Source organism: Ascaphus truei, chromosome 1, assembly GCF_040206685.1.
Source record: "Ascaphus truei isolate aAscTru1 chromosome 1, aAscTru1.hap1, whole genome shotgun sequence".
Lineage (NCBI taxonomy): Eukaryota > Metazoa > Chordata > Amphibia > Anura > Ascaphidae > Ascaphus > Ascaphus truei.
In genome coordinates, this window is record NC_134483.1 from 550,067,062 (window position 1) to 550,089,614 (window position 22,553).

The 22,553-nt window shown below is 48.3% G+C and overlaps 2 protein-coding genes across 2 annotated transcripts in view; both read left to right on the top strand.

The window, feature by feature from the left end:
• The window catches only part of LOC142468142 (uncharacterized), a 493,482-nt gene that overhangs the window by 170,688 nt on the left and 300,241 nt on the right, over positions 1-22,553 (top strand). The gene's annotated exons all lie outside the window — the stretch shown is intronic.
• Positions 1-22,553, top strand: part of LOC142468299 (uncharacterized) — a 181,412-nt gene that overhangs the window by 154,057 nt on the left and 4,802 nt on the right. The window contains 2 exon segments of the mRNA XM_075574709.1: positions 3,549-4,466; positions 4,469-7,867. Of these exon segments, the coding sequence (XP_075430824.1) occupies positions 3,549-4,466; positions 4,469-4,662 (1,112 nt within the window). The 3' untranslated portion in view covers positions 4,663-7,867.

Below are 22,553 nucleotides of genomic sequence, written 5' to 3' on the forward strand. Positions count from 1 at the left end.
CTGAAGTATGTGTTGAAGCTCGGAGAGGCTATGGCTGTGTGCATATAGGATTGTGTCATCTGCATACATGTGTCTTGAGGCTTCCTTACAAGCTGTAGGAAGATCATTGATGAACACTGAGAAGAGTAAGGGCCCCAAAACAGAGCCTTGCGGGACACCACAGGTGATATCCAGGGGATTGGAGTTAGAGCCTGAGATAGACACATGTTGGGTTCTAAATGATAGGTAGGACTGAAACCAGTTTAAAGCATGCTTCCCTATTCCAGAGCTCTGGAGTTTAAGCAGGAGAAAGCATGATCAACAGTATCAAAAGCCATTGCAAAATCTAGGAATACTGCACCAGTGAGTTGTCCCCGTTCAACTCCACATATATGTATATATATATACACACACACACACACACACACACACACACACACACACACACACCTTTTGTAGAAAGAGAGAGAGGCATTGAAAGCTTAATTTGGGCGCCAATTAAATTTTAGCCTCACACTGATTGGGTAATAGTGTGTGACGCGCAACGGCAGCAGCGCGAAAACATACTTTTCAGAGTGTTTCCCCCAATCGGCCGGCTCCACGCTCACTGCCGCGCATGCGTCCCTAGTATAGAACGGCTGGCTAACCACAGCCAATTATAAGTGCCGCGCGGAGCAAGCGCGCCCACTATATTACGGGCCGTAGTGTATATTTAGAGACAGAAAGGAACAAATATCGTTTCCGGGCGGCAGCCCTTCCGTCTGATCGCCCCTCAGTGTTACACAAATATAACAGAGAGACATTTATGTAACACTGACAATCGCCCCCACCCACTTGGCGCCAAAAACGCCATTAAGCAGACCCCGTTCCAGGTGTGTGGAGGTCTCAAATTAGCCGGTAAGACCTCGCGTGTCTGGTTGCCGGTGCTTCCGGGTTGTGACATCAGGTGTCACGGCAAGGTCTGCCCCTCATAACAAGCGTCGTTGCATCACACCACAGGTGCATCATGCGTGTTACCATGGCAACAAAGGATGCTAGCGCACATTTATATATACAATGTAACAGACATTTAAAAGCCCATAATGAGAAATATTAGAACTGGAACCAAACTACTAGTGAAGAAGCTGGTTAAGGGAGAAGAACTGAATAAACAATGTCCTCTGCACAGTGATATGCTGACAAGTGTGTGTGTGTGTGTGTGTGTGTGTGTGTACATAGGTATAGCTTAGTTCTTCCAATGTAATACCCCTCACCGCTTGCATCTCCTTAAATGGACCGAGCTCTGCTCACAGGACCATTTCCATGGACCAGACTCCCTGGAGCTGGAGGTTTCACGCTGAAGAAGCGTGGTAGTCACGTGAAACGTGCGTCGGGACGTAAGGCGTCACAGTCGTGACGTCATTTGAGTGGCGACTTTCCGTAACCGGCATCAGCAGCAGGCTTGTATTGATCTATGCAGCACTCATGGCAGCCAGCCTTTACTTTGACTAGGCGAATACTGGTTAAATTATATTAACTATGCAAGAGTATTTACTCTTTGGCGCCATATAGGAGCTTATTTTTGATTATAGAGGAGCATTGTAGTGAATTATATCACATCACCCCATGACCACAGAGAATCTTCTGAGTGCGTGTATTTACTTCTGTGATACTGGTTCATTTCATTGAACAATATACATAGCACCCTAGTGTTGGGAGAGCCAGAGGGCTCATTATACAAACAGAGTCTACTATATACTGCGACATAGCAGTGGTATATGCACAATTTTTGCCTTGATATATCAGTACTACCTGTATACTGCAACATCAGCATTGATATATATCTGCATGTTTTCTCTCTGTTTTGCGTACTATCTATCCCACACCACACCTCTAATATGATCCTATAGTACATATAGGGATATTTGTTTCACCTCCGAGTGATCACGCTGTGATTGATACACATTATACACCTGCAATACCCTTTGGTTTTGGTCAAGAGACCGTACTTATAGCTGTGATTCTGAAAGTCAAGATATGTTTTACATATGGTATCACACCGATTGATTTATGATAAAAACATATTTACCACTCAAAATAATAGGGATTTTTAATAATGTATATGTGTTTTTAATATCTATGTAGATTCAATAAAATTTTATTTTTTTGACTTCCTCTGTGAATCTGGGCACTACTCAGACATACAGTATCTAACTGTTGGACCACTTAAGTCCATTAAATATGACACTACATATATGACAAGAGATTGCTACCTAGAAGGGTTTCTAGTTTAGATTCTTGCCAGAGTCCGGGGGCGGAGCCAGTGGGATGGTCTGAGTCCGTTGTGCCACGGTCAGGGGAGATTGGTAGAGTGTCCGTAAGCAATGATCGGGGATGGAGAGGTGCAGGTAGTCAGAGGCAAGCCGGGGTCGTTATCCAGAGCAGATCCAATAGTCAAGCCGGGGTCTTTATCCAGAGGGGGTCCTATAATCAAGCCTGGTCGGAACACAAGAAAGCAACAGAGAGACAGCAACAAGGCGCAAGGCACAGCCAACGCAAGAACACAAGGCACCGCAAACGCAGGAACACAAGGCACCGCAAACGCAGGAACACAAGGCACCGCAAACGCAGGAACACAAGGCACCGCAAACGCAGGAACACAAGGCTACACAGGTTATGCTCAGCAAGGTGAAAGTGAAAGTCTTTTAAAGGCTGCAGGAGAAAAGTGTGCAATTAGGAATACTTGCAACGCAGCTGGGGAGCGGTGCATGTCGTCACGTGCCGCGTGACGCAACCGGGGGGCGTAGCCAAGCTCTGGGGCACAAAGTGAAGAGCTGCGGCTGCGCGTGCGCTCTGTAACAAGAGCGGGGGGCGCGCTGCAGCAGTTAAGGAGGGTACAAGCCGCAGGGGATGTGTTCCCCGATTCCTTACACTTTGGATGCCAATGGCTAGCTGGCCCCTTGAGCCACTCGAGGGTTAATATATCACAAAGTACAACAAAAGTTATTTAATAAGAACAATATATGAAGAACATTGATACAGGGAGTAATGTGATTTCTATTACTAGAGTGAGGAGGAAATATGTATTTCCACTTATGAGACATAATTGTAAAATGATTAATTGGGGTGTTTCTTTGCCTTCCTCTGGGTGAATATAACTATAACAATGTAGCTTTAATTATATTCAGTATGTTGCACAAGTAGAATTTTATAAAGGTTGAACTCAATGAACACATGTCTCTCATCCAAATCTACTCTGACGCATTGCAATGTTACATTAATACATTTTCTCATCATAGATGTTTCTTCAGCACATGACTCGTCTGTGAGCAAGAAGCAATGTAAGAAATGTCCCAAACATCATAAATTACATGAGGGGTTAATGGAAATATGTTTTAAGGACTTCAACATTGCATAAATCTGTATGAGAATTGGAACAAGATTACCAGAAACTCGGCAGAGCATTCCTATATAGCCTTTTACTAAACTTGCAGACACCGCAAGACAAGGAGCGGGTTTAAAGAACAGAGACATGGACCCCTACAGTGGGACATACGGTAATGTTATTCCGCAAATAATCCCCACAGGAGAGAGACCCTATAGCTGCTCTGAATGTGGGAAAAGCTTCAGTCGGAAATCAGATCTTGTTAGACACCAAAGAATCCACACAGGGGCGAGACCCTATAACTGCTCTGAATGCGGGAAAAGCTTCAATAAGAAATCGAATCTTGTTACACACCAAAGAATCCACACAGGGGAGAGACCCTATAACTGCTCTGAATGTGGGAAAAGCTTCAGTCAGAAATCAGATCTTGTTGCACACCAAACAATCCACACAAGGGTGATACCCTATAACTGCTCTGAATGTGGGAAAAGCTTCAGTCGGAAATCAACTCTTGTTATACACCAAACAATCCACACAGGGGTGAGACCCTATAAGTGCTCTGAATGTGAGAAAAGCTTCAGTATGAAATGGTATCTTGTTAGACACCAAAGAATCCACACAGGGGTGAAGCCTTATAACTGCTATGAATGTGGGAAAAGCTTCAGTCAGAAATCAGATCTTGTTGCACACCAAACAATCCACACAAGAGTGATACCCTATAACTGCTCAGAATGTGGGAAAAGCTTCAGTCGGAAATCAAATCTTGTTAGACACCAAACAATCCACACAGGGGAGAGACCCTATAATTGCTCTGAATGTGGGGAAAGCTTCAATGATAAATCGCATCTTGTTAAACACCAAGGAATCCACACAGGGGTGAAGCCTTATAACTGCTCTGAATGTGGGAAAAGCTTCCATGATCAATCACGTCTTTGGAGACACCAAAAAATCCACACAGGGGAGAGACCCTATAACTGCTCTGAATGTGGGGAACGCTTCAGTCGGAAATCAAATCTTGTTAGACACCAAACAATCCACACACGGGAGGGACCCTATAGCTGATCTGAATGTGGGGAAAGCTTCAGTCGGATATTGCATTTTGTTAGACATCAAACAACCCACACACAGTGATAACCTATAACTGCTCTGAATGTGGGAAACGCTTCAGTCAGAAATCACATCTTGTTACACACCAAAGAATCCACACAGGGGTGAGGCCCTATAACTGCTCTGAATGTGGGAAAAGCTTCAGTAAGAAATCGCATCTTATCTCGCAAGATCTCGGACTTCTCTGCTGTGGATGCCGGCTCTGTTCTTGATCAAAATATCAGTCTCTCACTCCTACTCTGTACACCGAACAGTCGCGACTTTGGACTCCTTCCCCCCATCCCTCCCCTCCTCCACCATTCTTTCCCTTCCGTCCCTCCCCCATTCCTTCCTTTTCCCCTTTCCTCCTCCCTCCCCCTCCCCTCGTACATAGATGCACATTCTCTACTGGTTAAAATGCATTCAATATGTGTTAATTATGGGGTATATTTTAGGGCAATTCATTTATTTGTGTAATTTTATGATGTATTTTATTTAATGTCTATCTGATATAGATTGCACCTTATAGTTGTCATCTAGTTGTTAGCTTAGTCACATAGAGATTTTTTTTATTTGCCTCTTAGTAATCAGTTATTTTAAGGTATATGCTCAGCATTCGTTTGATGGTTTCGTAAGCTCCCTCACAGCAATTATGGGTGACAGCTGATCTTTAAATTCTATGCTGTCTATTGTGCGGCAATTCTGACTACCCTATTTCCTCGATTCTATGACGCACCCTTGATTTAATAAAAACATTTGGGGGGGGGGGGCGTGGCCAGCAGCCGAACTGGGAAGCAGCACAGCCAGAGAGCTCCGTGCGGCTCCAGTTTAAAAACAACAAAATACCCCGTAAAACCAACTAAAAAGCGGTAAAAAAAGTGCCACACGAGCGGGGGAGACTCACCCGCACCCCGTGAGGCCCCGTGGCGGCAGACCGAGCAAGCAACAAGCACTCGGGAGAGCCGGAGTCCCGGAGCCCCTGCAACCGAGATTTCCAAGATGGCCGCCGGACGGAACTGAAGGAGCCCTGCAGCGGTGACACTCAGCCTGAACGGCGAGCTGCGCGCACGGGACCTCGGCTCTGCGGGCGGCACCGGGAGCTCCCACCGCTGGAAATAGAACAGCCAGCCGACAGCGCTCCCCACGAGTACCCACGAAGCAGGGAAACCAAGATGGCCGCCGGATCGGAAGCTTAGGCTCACCCGAGGCACGCTGCAGAACCGGAGGCGGAGGGGAGGTGTGCAGGACAGACGGAGAGACAATCAGGCTCAGCCGGAGCTGGGGAAGGGTAAGGAGGGATAGACAGTTGGGGGACAACGGAGCCCTGCTACACAGAAGCTCCCAGAGACACCCTGCCATTAGAGCACAGCAGGGTTCAACAAAAACAGTGCAGAAGGAGTGGGTGCCCCCTCTCCCCCCCCTGGTCAGAAATACAATTACAAAGTGGACCTTCACCCTCCCCCTCACACCCAGAGCCATAATTACAGCCCCCCCCCCCCCCCCTCCAAAAAAACAAACAAAAAAAAAAAAAACTGAGGTTGCCAATCTCTAACAGCTGCCAGAGGCTGCCGTCCGAGACCCACGGGCTTAACCAACGGCCCAACCCCATCCTGGCACAAAACTTCCTGGCAGCACAACCTGCAAAATCGCCCAAAACAACAACACTCTAAAATGGCTGCCACAAATATATGAGTGCCCAACATTGAGAGCCAGAAAAGTTACACAGCCACGCTTCCCAATTTCCCCCCTGCCCCTCCCCGCTACAACCTATGAACACATAAACAAATCTATGTAGGAGCGTGGCCAGGACGCCGACGGAGATGGACGTGTAGCAGAGGAGCTCGCCAGACCCCCTAATAAATAAACAAATAGAGGCTCTTTTCCCCCGAAAATTCCCCCTCCTAAAGCACTACCCTAGACCCGCAACCCTAGAGGAAATGGCTAACAAACAAAAATCCCAAACAGCCCAGGCTGTTAACAAGCTATTCTCCCCACGAAACTCAGAGGCGGCGGCAAGAGGCCAAGATGGCGCAGGCCCATCAGGCGCACGAGGCCCCAAACAAACTGCCCAAACGCAAGACCGGCAAGAAATGCCAGCGCAGCCGGCGGCAACACTCACCCGAGAGGACATGAAAGAGCTTATGGCAGAAATGCTGCATGACCTGCACAAATCGCTAAAGGCCGATCTCAGATCAGCAGTCACTGAGCTAAAGCAAGAACTGACAGGCCTAAGGGAGCGCACGGATGTACTGGAAGGCAAAATGGAGGCCTCCACACAGGCCCAAGAATTAGCTGCAAATGAGATATTCCGGCTCGGGGCTGAGGTAGAAAGTCTCCGCGACTCCCTAGAAGATCAGGAGAATCGCGACAGGAGACAAAACATAAGAATCAGAGGCATTCCCGAGTCGGTACTTCCAGGGCAGTTAAAGACTTACATCCTGGAGCTCTTCACCTCCCTATGTGGAGACTTGAATCAGACGGACCTTGAACTGGACAGGGCTCACCGCTCCCTTGGCCCTAGATCAGAGGATCCAAAAAGGATGAGAGACGTCATAGTCAGACTTCATAAATTTTCGGCAAAAGAAAAAATAATGGAGGTTGCCCGAACCAAAGATCTCATCACATTTGAGGACAGCCAACTGCAACTTTACAACGATCTAGCCAAAAGAACTGTAGATCGCCGCAAGGAACTAAGACCCCTAACCATACTGCTGCGGGACAGCGGAGTAAAGTATAAATGGGGCTTCCCATTTAGACTAATGGTGCAGCGCAATGGAAAGATGCTCACAATTAAACATCAAGAAGATATGGAGCACTTTGCTAAAGCACTAAACCTCACCCCTCCTGCCAGCTGGAGAAACGAAGGACCCAGACAAGAAGAGCCCCCAACCAGAGCCTCGGAAAGGCTGGCGGGACAGAGGGGTCAGAGGATTAAGTAGAAGAACTCAACCCCACACTCTCAGCACATACAAAGGCACCATCCTCAAGAATGACACAAAGACCCCATATTACCAGCACTGCAGGGAGAGGATGAGCACTGCCGGAGATGACTACACCGACCCACCGGGAGAGGAGAGACAGCTGACGAGGGAACAGCACCGCTCTCAAATCTTCACAACCGCTTGCAACGCCCACTTCACTTACCTGAAAAGTGAGACGGGGCTCCGATCGGCGGGAGATGGAGGGACCAGCATTCTGCGGTGGAGGGGAGGAGGGGGGCGCCGGCCCCCCCCCCCCTTTTTTCCCCTTTTTTATTTTTTACTATATTTTTTTTTTCCTCCCTCTTTCTCGCCATGTCCCCGTCCTCTTGTTGGCTACCTGCGGCCTTTCGGCTTCTTTTGGCCCCCGACCCTCCCCGTGTGGGGTCCCTGGAGGTGGAGAGCCGGACCTTCCCGGCCTTATGATCCCCCGAGCCCAGGGCGAACTGCTCCGGCAACCGTGAGTAATCCCTAAAAAATCCCTGCAGAGATTGACGGTGCCGGACGGGTTGGGGGGGCGACGCACAGAGGCTACGCCTCACTGGCTGGATGTTAGCGGGTGGCCCAGCCCTGCGGCCTGGAGGACCCTTGGTCTGGCCTTGCGGCTGGGAGATGGGGTCGGGGATCTCCGTGGACTGGTTCTGCTGAGGAGAGCGGATCCCCCCCCCCCTCTCCCCTCCCCGGGTGGCCCCCGCGCTTTCCCCTCGGGCGATACCCATACTCACGGCCTGGTGCCCCACAGCCGGGGGAGGCCTGACAGAGAAGAGACACCGAGCCGGGACAATTAAGTTTGAAGTTGTCACCCCCGCCCACTCGCTTAGCCATAAGGAACGGTGACCTAAGACTAATGCATGATATGTGGGCGGAGGGAAAGGCTGACAAGCAGAGGCAAAAATAAGCATCAATGGCCTCGGGCTAAGGGAACTGCTAAGCCACCCGCCGAAGCATATACACAAAGGCTGCGTCTAGCAGGAACAAATACCATATACAGCGATCACGCGACAGAGTCAGATACACAAATAGAAAACAAACATCACCAACACAACATAGCTAGACTGTCCCCCCCCCCTCTCCCCGGCCCTACCTATCGCCCCACCCCCCCCCCTCCCCCTATCCACCCCCCCTTTACCCCCCTCCCCCTCCTCCCCCCCTCCCCCCCCTCCCTCCCCCCCTCTACCTCCTCCCCCTCCCTCCCCCCCCCTCCCTCCCCCCCCTCCCTCCCCCCTCCCTCCCCCCTCCCTCCCCCCTCCCCCCCCCTCCCCCTCTCCTCCCTCCCCCCCTCCCTCCCCCCCCTCTACCCTCCTCCCCCTCCCCTCCCTCCCCCCCCTCCCTCCCCCCCTCTACCCTCCTCCCCCCCTCTCCCCCCTCTCTCCCCCCTCCCCCCCCCCTCCCCCTCTCCCCCCCTTCCCCCTCTCCCCCCCCCTCCCCCCTCTCCCCCCCCTCCCCCCTCCCCCCCCTCCCCCCCTCCCCCCTCCCCCCCTCCCCCCCTCCCCCCTCCCCCCCCTCCCCCCCCTCTCCCCCCCCCCTCCCCCCCCCTCCCCCCCCTCCCCCCTCCCCATAGTCCCGCCTGTCCCCCCCTCCCTCCGCCCCCACACGGAGACCCCCTTCCCTCACACCGCCCCGGCACACTACCGGCCATCCCATGACCCCCCCCCCCCCTCTCCCTACCTCTAAGAAGCGCCCAGCCACCCCTAGGACAGACTAAGAGAACTTCCCCCCACCACACACTTAAACACAACTACAACACCCCACCCAAAGAGCACATAGTACACAACCTAGAAAAAGAGCTAACATAAATTACACTCTGTTTACACAAGGCGGTGAGGCAAAACAAAACATCAGGACAATGTTAAAGTCTGCTTCAAACTGGTTTAGAATGTTATCTAGCACTAGATGATGCTATGTTGCGTGAAATGTTGTTGAGTTATGTTATGATAAGTTAAATTATGTTATATTATGCCAAAAATGTAAGATCCACTAGGGGAGTGTCTCTCCCAGACAAAAATGTGATGATACCCTGGATATATGATATATGACTGCTCATGTAACAGGTACTTAATAAAACTAACACCATAGACTCCCCCCCCCTCCCTTTTCCCTCCCTCGCCCCCCCTCCCCCCCCTCCCTTCCCCTCCCTCCCCCTCACCCCCCCTCCCTTCCCTTCCGTGCTTACATCCTTCACCCCACCAACCCCCCCCCCCTAGACAGCCATATAACGCTTTCCCCCCCCCTCCTCTCGCCCCCCCCCCCTCCCCCCCCTCCCCGCCCCCCCTCTCCCCCCCTAAAGTCCGGTCTTTCCCCCCCCTTCCCCCCCTCCCTCCGCCCCCACACGGAGACCCCCTTCCCTCACACCACCCCGGCACACTACCGGCCAGCCCCTCGACCCCCCCCCCCTCTCCCTACCTCTAAGAAGCGCCCAGCCACCCATAGGACAGACTAAGAGAACCTCCCCCCACCACACACTTAGACACAACTACAACCCCCCACCCAAAGAGCACATAGTACACAACCTAGAAAAAGAGCTAACATATAAAATACACTCTGTTTACACAAGGCGTGAGGCAAAACAAAACATCAGGACAATGTTAAAGTCTGCTTCAAACTGGTCTAGAATGTTATCTAGCACTAGATGATGCTATGTTATGTGAAATGTTGTTGAGTTATGTTAGGATAAGTAAAATTATGTTATATTAAGCCAAAAATGTGAGATCCACTAGGGGAGCCTCTCTCCTAGACAAAAATGTGATGATACCCTGGATATATGATATATGACTGCTCATGTAACAGGTACTTAATAAAACCAACACCATAGACTCCCCCCCCCTCTCTTTTCCCTCCCTCCCACCCCCCCCCCTCCCTTTTCCCTCCCTCCCCCTCCCTCCCCCTCACCCCCCCCTCCCTTCCCCTCCCTCCCCCTCACCCCCCCCTCCCTCCCCCTCCCTTCCCTTCCGTGCTTACATCCTTCCCCCCACCAGCCCCCCCCCCTAGACAGCCATATAATGCTTCCCCCGGCCCCCCCCCTGTGTCCCCTCCCCCCCTCCCCCATCTAGTTACCAGCAAATATAATAATTGGCGGGGTTCTAAAATTGAATAAAGGTGACGAATGGGAAAGGAGCCACACAACAGTAGCTAAGGGTCTGGCCCCCCTCTGTTGCGACCCAACCGTCGGATCCAGACACACCCCAGAAGGGCGCCCAAGCCCAAACGCCGGTCGTCCAAAGACCAGGCGAAACCATTTCAGGACCAAAACTGGCCCTACTTCTATCTTTTCTCCACCTGCTGGTCCTGTCCCAGCAGATCTTTACCCCCCCTCCCCCTCCTCTCCACCCCTCTCCCCCTCCCCAAAGGCAAACCCAGCACACCCCCCCTAGAAGGAGGCCCAGCCCAATAGGCGACCTCAATCATACAGGGTCTTTAGAATATAAAAACAAGGTCTCCCCTAGTGGGAAAGGAGGGACCCCAAGACCCCGAACAACTAGAAACCAACAATGGCCACTAAGGCCCCAATTAAAATCCGTTCCTTGAACGTTAAAGGACTACAGAATAATCGAAAAAGAAGGCTAGCTTTCATGGACATGAAAAAATCAGGGGGAGACATTATATTCTTGCAGGAGACCCACTTCACATCACAAGACCCCCCAAATTTATTCAAAAAATTCTTCCCAATGTGCTTTTTTGCATCATTTAGTAGCAAGAAAAGGGGTGTAGCTATCCTGATCAGACAAGGCACCCCATTTAATCATGTCAAAACAACGGCGGACCCAGAGGGTAGATTTCTAATGGTATATGGCTCCCTTGCGGGCTCAGCAATCGTTCTAATCAATGTGTACGCCCCAAACGAGAACCAAACAGAATTCCTACAAACTGTTCTCGAGGGCGTTGACCCGGGATACCTGTCATCGATAATAGTGGGAGGAGACCTAAACATGGTCTTAAACCCCTCCGAGGACAGATCAACCACAGTGGGCCCCTCCCGTACAACCCACTCCCAGATCAAGGGGAAAAGGTTTAGGGACATCATGAGCGAATTCTCGTTAGTGGACATTTGGAGAACCCAACATCAGGGCCAGAGGGACTATACTTTTTACTCAGCGCCTCACCAGACTTACTCTCGAATAGACCACTTTTTGACCACCAAAAATGTGTTGGCGGCAGCCATAGAATCAGACATTGGCTCAATCACATGGTCAGACCATGCCCCGATCACCCTGACACTGTCAATCCCCTTTGAAAAAACAACAACCTATGCATGGAGACTGAATGATTCACTACTTAATCACCCAGAGATTGAGAGAGAGATAAGATCCTCACTTAAGGACTATTTCTCCCTCAACGTGGGAACAGTCTCCTCTCCAGCAATCCTATGGGAAGCCCATAAGGCAACTATCAGAGGGAAATTTATTTCCATCGCATCCCACAGGAAAAAAGCCCGCCAAACGCTAATTAAAGAACTCACAGATAATATAAAAGTAATAGAGCAAGCTCATAAAGCAAATCCATCAAAAAAAGTATACAAAACATTAATAGAAGCTAGAACAAAACTTAGACAAACCCAGCTGGAAGACGTTGAAAAGGCCCTCAAATGGACCAATCAACAATATTATGACAAAGGGAACAAAGCTGACAGACTATTAGCCAGTAAATTAAGAGGGATACAAAAAAGATCCCAGATAACGGCGATCAAGAGTAGGTCTGGTGAAATCCAATATAGTGAAAGCAAAATAGCAGCAGAATTTACTAAATACTACACAGAACTATACAACCTAAGAACTAAAAACGGCCGACCCGAACCGATAGCGTCAGAAATTATAACTCAATATTTAAATAAATGTCAACTCCCCTCACTGACGGAGGAGGAAAACACAGTCCTTAATGCTGAGATTTCAAAAGAGGAACTGGAAGAGGCGGTCAAATCACTAAAGCTCACTAAGTCTCCTGGCCCTGACGGTTTCACAAATGTCTACTATAAAAGATTCTTGCCGACCCTATCCACGCATCTGCTAAAAACATTCAACCATTTCATGGAAGGGAACCAAATCCCTCCAACAATGTCTCTAGCCAATTTGGCAATAATACATAAGGAAGGCAGAGACCCGATGCAATGTGGAAGCTACCGTCCAATCTCCCTCCTCAACAGTGATCTCAAGCTGTATAGCAAAATTTTAGCAAACAGATTAAACCCAATATTACCGAGGTTAATTAACATTGATCAGGTAGGATTTGTTACGGGGAGACAAGCCTCTGACAACACCCGAAAAATAATCGACATTATCGATCATGTCCACCTCACAGGCACCAAAGCACTACTGTTAAGCTTAGACGCAGAGAAGGCGTTCGATAGAATATACTGGCAATTTCTGGACCAGACTATGTGTAAATTTGGCTTTAAAGACACATACCTAGAGGGGGTCCGTAGACTATACCAAAATCCATCAGCAACGGTAAAACTACCAGGGGGGACTAACCAAAGATTCGAGATAACTAATGGGACTCGACAGGGGTGCCCCCTATCTCCTCTCCTCTTTGCGCTAACGATAGAACCACTGGCTTCAGCAATACGACTCAATAAAGACATCCAGGGAATAGATATTGGAAATAGGCAGCATAAAATTTCTCTATTCGCAGATGATGTCATCTTAACCCTCTCCAAACCCCAAACCTCATTACCCAACCTTCAAAAAGAACTCCGAGACTTTGGAAAAATCTCAGGATATAAGATAAATAATGACAAATCAGAAGCCCTGAACTTAAGTCTGCCAGAGCCAGAGGTGAAACTCCTCAAACTAAACTTTAATTACCGTTGGAGTTCCTCTTGTATCAAATACTTGGGAGTTAAGATATCGAGGACCTACCAATCACTATATAAACATAACTATCCGACCTTGTTCCATAAAATCAAACAAGATTTGGAAAAATGGGGAGGATATCAAATATCATGGATCGGGAGAATGATCTCGGTCAAAATGAATATACTCCCTAGATTATTATATTACTTCCAGACTCTCCCGGTCCACATCCCTGGCTCAGAATTGAAAAATATTCAAAAATCAATCTTCCATTTTATTTGGCAAGGTAAAAAACCTAGAGTCCCCAGGTCAGTTCTCTTGGCTTCAAGGGGGAGAGGAGGACTGGGAGTTCCAGACATCACGAAATACTATCTGGCCGCACAATTGAGACAGGTGGTAGTCTGGAACGCAAGCCCAAATCAATATTGCTGGCTGGATATAGAAACGCAATATGCCGGAACGCCTTCACTGCCGGCTTGCCTATGGTCCCTGAGCAGGGAGGACATGCAAAATAACAAATTCAAATTAGGCCCAATGAGACACACTTGGGAGACCTGGACGAAAAGCAAACTCAAGTACAAGCTCACATCGCCACAATCCCAACTCATACCAATCCACAGAAATCCGAAATTTCCACCTGGCTGTGAGCCCAGACAATTTGACCAATTTCAAACCAAAAACATTAAAACGATTGCCGACCTCCTGAGCCTCGGGAAGTTCCTGAGCTACCAAAATCTACAAACCAAGTATGACATACTAGGACTGAACGTGTTCAAGTACCTACAAATTCGGCACTTTCTCCAAACATTATCCCCAACATTGGAATTTCCCCCTCTCACAGGTTTCGAGCGACTTTGCAGCGAAACAGATCACCAGAAAGGTCTAATAACACAAATTTGCACAGAGCTAGGAGGGACTACAGAAGTCCCCACGCATGACTACATGCTGCATTGGGCAGCAGAATTGGATATAGTTATAGACCGAGAGGACTGGGAAAGTATTTGGGAAAATGCCTCAGGAACTTCCATATGTACCACAATCAAAGAAAACATCTACAAAATACTGTTCCGCTGGTATCTCACTCCAGTCAGAATAAATCAAATTTACCCTCTGGCATCCGATCTATGTTGGAGAGGCTGCGGTCAAAAGGGGGACATGGCCCACATTTGGTGGACATGTCCGGAAATTCAGAAATACTGGGAAACAACACAAAAATTAATAGAGGAGGTCACAGACCTCAAAATACCTGTTGAACCGCTGACCTACCTGTTGGCCAGGCCCCTAGACTATCTGGACCGACCAACAGGAAAATTAGTCTCCTTCATCCTCACGGCGGCTAGGTGTGCGGTGGCAGCCGCCTGGAAGAAAGTGTCTCCCCCCTCGAAACAAACAATAATAAGAAGGGTGCAAGAAGTAATGGACATGGAGAGATTGTCTGCTTTCCTTAAGAGGTCTTCTACCTCATTTACAGCAATTTGGGACCCATGGTACACCTATTTGGCGCATATAAGACGAAACGCCCCCTAACAAACTAGAAGCCCAATCCACATTAAAGCCCAAACCAAAATCACCAAGGTTCTGGGGATCATGACCACCCCCCGCTATACCCTTTGTACCCTCTCCACCCTCCCCCCCCCCCCCCCCACACCCTGCCCCCCCTTCTCTACTCCCTCTCTGTTTCCATACTCGCGCCTCCCTGATGGACTTCATGAGATCAGGGAGGCGTTGAGCCTTTTCTTTTCTCTTTTCTCTCAAGAAAAAGAAAAAAATGTACATTAGGCTGACATATTGTTTATACCGTACCTAGCATGTAATTGTTTAACTGCCTAATAAAAAATTTTGGAAAAAAAAAAAACATTTGGGGGGAAAAAACACTATTAAATGTGCAGAATGCTTTTCTGGGGGGAGAGATGCCCCCCCCCTCCCCTCTGTGCAGAGATCATGCCCCCCCTCCCCTCTGTGCAGAGATCATGCCCCCCCTCCCCTCCGTGCAGAGATCATGGAGGGATAGAGAGAAAAGGGGAGGGAATTACTGGTAATGCAGATTGCTTCCACACCGCTGCGATCTCGCACCTTGTGGCTGTTGCAAAATGTGCAATTAATTTGTGGTGCCGCGTTTGACATTCCCTGAATCCGTCTGCCCACTAGGAACAACCACGGATCCAGGGGGATCTCCAAATTGAGTATCGTCTGTATCCAATCTCTTAATATTTCCCCAAATCGGGACCACTTTCGGGCAAGACCACAGCATGTGCTTTAAGTCGGCTATCTCTCCGCACTGTTTCGGGCAGAGCGGAGAGTATCCCCTGACAAATTTAGAGAGTTTTAGTGGTGTGTGATACCAACGCATAAGGACTTTATATACGTTCTCCTTTAACGTAGCACAAACTGAGCTTTTGGCTGCAGCTTGCAGGATTCTGTCCCAGTCCTCGTCCTCTAGTGTCTCCCCTAAGTCGGACTCACATTTTCTCATGTAATTTAGTCCTTGATTTGTCAGTCTTCTCCGGACAGATCACTTCCCTGTACATCCTAGAGATTAGTCCCCTTGTGGCTGTACCTCTAGAACACAGCTGCTCAAAATTTGTCCTTACTGGCCTGATTGGGAATTTGTTATGAAAGGCTCTGATCTGAAGGTATCTAAAAAATTCCGTATTTGGTATTTCCTTTTCGGATTTAAGTTGCTCAAATGTTTTAATAAATTTTCTCCCTTCCAGATCCTTCAGTCTTGTGTACCCTGACTGCGTCCAAATCAATAAATTGTTACTGAGCATCCCTGGAGTGAAATCCGGATTTTTTAGCAGAGGGGTCATCAGGGAGTGTTTGGACGTTAAACTATATCTAAATTTAGCGAGCTCCCACACCGTTAGTGAGTTTGCCATGGCCTGCAGCAGCGTTCCTACTATGTTATAACATTTTTTAGGTAGCCAGATTATATTGTGCAACTCTACTGGTGCACAGCATGTTTTCTCCAGTGTCACCCATCTCCGCATCACCCATTTCCGCAGGTCCGGGTCTGTGTGCCACTGGATAATTTGACTTAATTGAGCTGCTTTGTAATACGCCATCAAGCAAGGTACCGCCAGTCCTCCTTTTGTGGTTGGCCATTTTAGGATGCTATTCGCTGGCTTTTCTTATTCCAAATAAAATTCATTATTCGTGACTGGAGCGAGAGGATGTCAGCCTGGACCATGGGTATTGGTAAGGTCTGAAATAGATAGAGCACTTTTGGGAGGAGATTCATTTTTATACTATGGATTCTTCCAAACCAGGAAATGCCGTACCTCTCCCATACTCTGAGATCCTCTCCTAGAGTCTTGAACAGTTTGGATAAATTTGCTCTGTACAAGGTTTTGTAGTCTCTAGTGATATAAACCCCTAGGTATTTGATAGCGGAGGCTTTGGCTGAGAGGTAAGTGGTTTGGACAACGTCAGGATCACGTCGTCTGCGTATAACGCTACTTTGTGGGATTGGTCCTTTATTTCTATCCCTGAAACATCTGGGTTTAGTCGAATGTGTGCCGCCAGGGGTCCTATACAGAGGGCAAATAAAAACGGCGACAAGGGGCACCCCTGTCTGTTCCCGCTACGGATATTGAACTGATCCGATGGGAAGCCCTGATACCCTTGCCGTAGGGCTGTTGTATAATGCCAAAATGGCTTCTAGTACGCGTCCTTCAAAGCCAATCTCTCCTAATGTTTCTTTTAGGTAGGGCCAATCCTATCAAAGGCTTTCTCTGCATCCAGACTTGACACCATTGGAGGGATGTTTCGTTTTTTGGCCAGATCGATCAAGTCTATAATCCGCCTGGTGTTGTCTGCTGCCTGCCTGCCTCCGATAAACCCTACCCGATCCGGATGTATCAATCTGGGAAGAACGAGACCCACCCTGTTGGCTATTAGTTTAGAGAAAATTTTAATGTCTGAATTGATCAGGGAGATGGGCCGGTAGCTCTTACAGTCTGCCGGGTCCTTACCAGATTTATGGATCAATGAGATTGATGCTTGGAGCATTTGAGCTGGGAAGGAGGCCCCCTCAAATATCCCATTAAATAATTTCAGTAAGTGCTGAGCTAGAATATTAAGATATATTTTATAATATAAATTTGAGAAGCCATCTGGGCCTGGGGCCTTAGCTGGCTTGAGTGACTTTATTACCTCCGCTAGCTCCTCTAAAGTAAAGTCCCCTTGTAACGCCATCTTTTCCTCTCTACTCAATTTGGGTAATTGTGCCTCTTTTAAAAAAGTTTTCAATTTCTCTCCTGTCTTTTGCGTGTGGCTGACCTTATCTTCATCATGGAGAGTCTCATAGTACTGTTTAAATTCGTCCACGATTAGTTTAGGATTGGAGGTAAGGTCCTCCCCATAATTTGGAAGCTTGTTGCGTAGCTTTTTGGCAAGTAAGGTATCTGGCTTGTTGGCTTTTTCGTAAAACTTTCGCTTAGACCAGGCCAACTCCTTCTCGGCCTGGGAGGATAGCAACAGATTAAGTTTCATTTTGGTGTCAGAGAGCTCCCTCAGGGTGTCATCTCGTTTGTTGTCCCTGTGGCGGGCCGTGAGTTGTGCTAATCTCTCCAGCAGCTCCTTTATCTGACCTTCTTTTCCCCCTTTTTTCTCCCTGCCAGATTCATTAAAGTTCCTCTAAGGGTCGCCTTATGGGCCTCCAAGAGTATGGAGTGTGAAGATACACTTCTTTCATTTGTGCTGAAATATTCTTTAATTTTTTCACCTATTTCTGTCTCTGATGCCGGATGTTTTAATAGAAGCTCATTGAGCTTCCAGTTCGCTCCGGGTCTGTCCAAAGAGCTTAACGTGCACCGCAGCTCAATAGGTGCATGGTCTGACCATGAAATGTCATGAATCCCCGTATGGGAGACCACTGGAACCACTCTATTCGATACTAGGAAGTAATCTATTCTGCTGTATCTGGTGTGGTGGTGCGAGAAAAAGGTGTATTCCCTCGTTACAGGGTGTTGTTCCCTCCATATATCCACCAGGTGGCAATCTCTCAGCCCCTGGGTTATTGTTAGTACGTCCTGTCTGTGTGTTTTGGTTAGTCCCCGTACATCTGTCCAAGTGTGGGTCTATAGCTCGGTTGAGATCTCCAGCCAGAAAAACACTGCCCCTTGCGACTTTATGGAGTTTATTAAAAAAGAGCACAAAAAACGCTGGGTCTTGCTCACAAGGAGCGTATAAAGAGGCTAGTGTGATCTCTTGTCCCTGGATTGTACCTGTCAGTATAATGTATCTCCCAGCAGTGTCTATGTATGTTTTCTCAACTTGTAGGGATATCCTATTATGAACAAGGATGGCCACTCCTCGTTTTTTCACTGGGGCTGAGGCCAGATAGACTGATCTAAAATCCTTCTCTAGATATTTTGGGTTATTTGTCTTTGAGAAATGTGTTTCCTGAAGGAAAACCACATCGGCTTTTTTAAGTTTATAGTCTTTAAATGCGATTCTACGTTTGATCGGACTATTGAAACCCTTAACATTGTGTGAGATTAGGGTTAATTCTCTACTCATCTGTGCTGCTTGTCTGGGCTTCTTCCAATTTGTGGCGTGTCTGTCTTGCTCTCCATCTTTGAGGCGATTCTTTCGGTCTCCTCCTTCCTCTGTCACCTCCGACCTGGGATGGGAGGGGGGGAGGAAGGGAGGATACAAGAGGGGAACTGGGTGGGGACACACATATAACCACATAACAAACAATAAAAGAGTGTCCTCGGAACCTTGGCTCGTCAGCCTTAATTCCGAGTCCATTGCCTTTGGGTGTTGGAGGGTCCAGTTGGGGCCTGAGATTTTGCCTCTCCTGTCCCCCTCGCCCTCGACCTGCACCCAAAGGACTTCGTCAGAGCCCTGGGTTAGTTGCTTTCCCGACTCCAGCTGTAGGCTCATGTAGACAGCAAAACAGGTTCCACTTCCACCCCTCCTGCCCCGCTTCTAAAGCCTCTTATTTTACAAACAAAAAAACTCTTTTTTTTTTTAAACTTAATTCTTAATGCTCCCCTTTGTGCCATCTCCTAACTCCTACTATTCCTTGCCTCTTTCCATGCTCCTCCCTCTTTTTCTCTTTTGACCTTGGTGCTTACGCTACTATAGTGTATATTCCGTGCCCTCTCAGTTGGCGTTGGTCTATTTTTGCTTCTGAGCCTCCAACCCTCTACACATGTAGCTTTGGTGCGATGATTTCTTTCGTTCATAAAGTCTTCTACCTTTTCTTTAAACCAATAACTTCCTTTACTTAGCCTCTTTCTTTCCCTTCCTCCCATCTCCACCTCTCCCCCCTCTCTCTTTTAGCTTCACTTACCCTTTCGCCCTCTTATACATCCTTCTGCCTTCTCACTTACTGTCACCTCCTATCGTTGTCCTTTCTAACTTGCAATTACATTCATCCGTTTCCCGTCTCCAGTCTTCCACTTCCTTTACTTTTCTTATTGTAGCTCGCTCACTTTCCTCTCACCTTTCTCCAGCTAGCCCCTCACTGTCCTCATCTCTATCCCCTCAACCCTCTCTGCCACTGTGGTGCCCTCTCCTCCTTGACTATCTCTTCTCTCTTTCATTGCTCTCTCTTTTTCTTTCCTTCTCTTGGTACCTGCCCTACATTCCTCCTTTGACTCTCATATTCACTTCCCCCTTCCGTTCTGTTAACGCACTATATACCTTGTCTTTTTCACTTCCTGGTCCCTTCTGTCCTTAAGCTCTCTAACTTACTCCTGTCCTTGCTTCTCAATTCCCCTTCTCGCATGTTAGCCCCTGTCTTATCCTTCCGGTGATGTGTTCCCTTTACTCTTCTGTCTCCGTTGGAGCCCTCCTACCAGTTCCTGCTATCTCCCTCTACTACTTCACCTGCCGCCTTGTCTCTCCTTCCTACCCTCCTTCCCGGTTTGTTTTCTACCCAGCGTATTGACTCCTTTCCCTGTTTCCTGTGCCCACACCCTTTTTCATTTCGTGATCTCTTTTTGTACTCTACCCCCCCTATGGTCTTTAATAGACAAGCTGCCATTCATAGAGGCGCATTCTCCCACGGACCCCCCTGGTCCGGCAGAGGCTCCGCTGGTATTCTTTTCAAGTTCTACTTCCGGCGGGGTCCTGTCTCTATAGTCGTCCCCTCTGCCTCGATGTCGTTTCCGCCCCAACCAAGATGGCCGCCGGCGACCTCCCTCATGGAGGGTTGGACATCCGGTTTCGGCCATCTTGGATCCATCTTTGCGCCACAGCAGAGGTGAGAGCACCTTCTTTTCCCGCTCTACCTCCGTTACCGGGTTCTGCATGTCAGCGTGGTTTTCCGGGCGCCTCGTGGCCGCTGCCATCTTCGCGTACCTAGGCTGGTACTTCAGGTAGGGGAGCTGTCTTTTTGTTATTTATGTTGTTTCTTTTAGGGGAGACATCCGACTGCGTGGAACTCCGCAATTGGAGCCATTGTCTCTGGAAAGTCACTTAAGTAGCTGCGTGGCTTAAACTTTATTTAACAATACATGGGGGATCATTAAAACAGAGAAACTGATCCAACTTGAAACTTTGATACATACGATATGGGATTGTTATCACCGCTGTCTTCAGCCTTTGTTCGCCCGGGTTTTGGGAGAGCCCCCAGCTGTCGACCAAGATGTCTCGGGAGCTTCGCCCGCTTCCACCGTGGCACTGGGAGCTTCTTTAAGGCCCAGTTTATGTAGGAATGCATCCCCCTCTTCAGGGTCTTTCATTGTAATTGGCCTCCCGTTTCGGATTACCATCAACCCAAACGGGAAGGTCCATCGATACCGAATGGCTTTATCCCTGAGTACCTTTGTGATAGGTATTAAATTGCGTCTTCTCAGGAGCGTAGTTGGTGAAAGGTCTTGAAAAATGAGCAACTTGGCTCCCTCAAATTCCGTTGTAGGTGTGGACCTCATCTTTTGGAGCACTGCCTCTCTGGTACCATAGAAGTGCAGCCGCACTATTATATTTTCCATGGGGGTGTCAGGGAGAAGATTTTCCAGCCATCTAGCCACAAAGGCTTTGCAGTCTCCCGTAGCTTCTGGGACTCCCCGAATCCTTATATTGTTTCGCCTGTCCCGGTTCCCAGCATCCTCTTGTTTCTCCCTTAGGTCGTTGATTTGTTGTTGTAAGTCTGCGTTTTTCTTTGCATTTTTCTTCGTCGCTTTCGTCGTTAGATCCAGCTGTGTCTCTATTTGTCCGGTCCTCTCCCCCAGGTTGCCTACTTCTTTTCTTAGTTTCTTACGTTCAGCTTGAAATAACGTCTTCATGTCGTTATAAAGACGGTCGAAGTCCCGTCTCCGCACCGGTAACATTTATGGTTTGTCGCTTTTTTCCTCCTCATGCTCCGTATCGGAGCCCTGATTTGAAGCTGGCGCCATTAGAGGGTCTGCTTTCCCTTTCCTGGATCCGCTGAAGTAATCAGGCAGTCCCGTTTTTCTCGGGGGTTTTGCGATTCTTTTAGACATCCCTTAGTGTGTCTACTCCTTTTACAGTTGTTTTAGGGAGTTTTTGCTGGTTTTGAAAGGTCTTTATTTAACGTTGTCTTTAAGCGGGGCACAGAGCTTTCAGGTTACACAACCATACTCTCTATCGTCGCGCATGCGCCTCGAAATTTAGTTTTAATAACTTCTCAATATGTCTAGGGAGATTGATGTTGAGGGCCTCGGATTTGGATTGGTTTATTTTGAACCCAGAGATCCTCGAGAATCTGTCCAACAAATCAAATAGATTTGGTAGGGAGATGAAGGGCTTTGTAATAATTAAGAGGATGTCATCTGTATACAGGGCCGCTTTATGAGATTGGGAATATGCGTTTAACCCCGAGATGTCTGGATTGCTTCGAGTTTGCGCCGCCAGTGGCTCGATACATAGGGCAAACGGGAGAGGAGATAACGGGCAACCTTGTCTCGTGCCACTCTTTTTTTGGAAAGGAAGCGAAGGGTAGCCCTGATGAATGACCCTGGCCGTAGGTCCTGAGTATAGCGAGAGAATCGTTCTACTCATCCGATCTCCAAAGCTGAATGCCTCAAACGTCTCTTTCAGATAGGGCCAGTCTATCCTATCAAAAGCCTTTTCTGCATCCAGACTTAACATACTTTGTTTGTTATTTGTATTAGCCAATTCTAACAGATCAATAAATTGTCGGGTATTATCCGCTGCTTGCCTCCCTTTAGTAAATCCAATCTGATCTTGGTGTATAAGTCTGGGTAGGATGAGACATAATCTATTGGCCAGCAATTTAGCGTATATATATATATATACAGTGTTCGACAATCATATACATTTACACGCCCGGGGCGAGTGGATTTAATGCTGCGGCTCATCTGAGTCTAACACATCGCCGGTTTTCCCCTGGCTTTGTCCTGGAATGCGACGCACTTCACC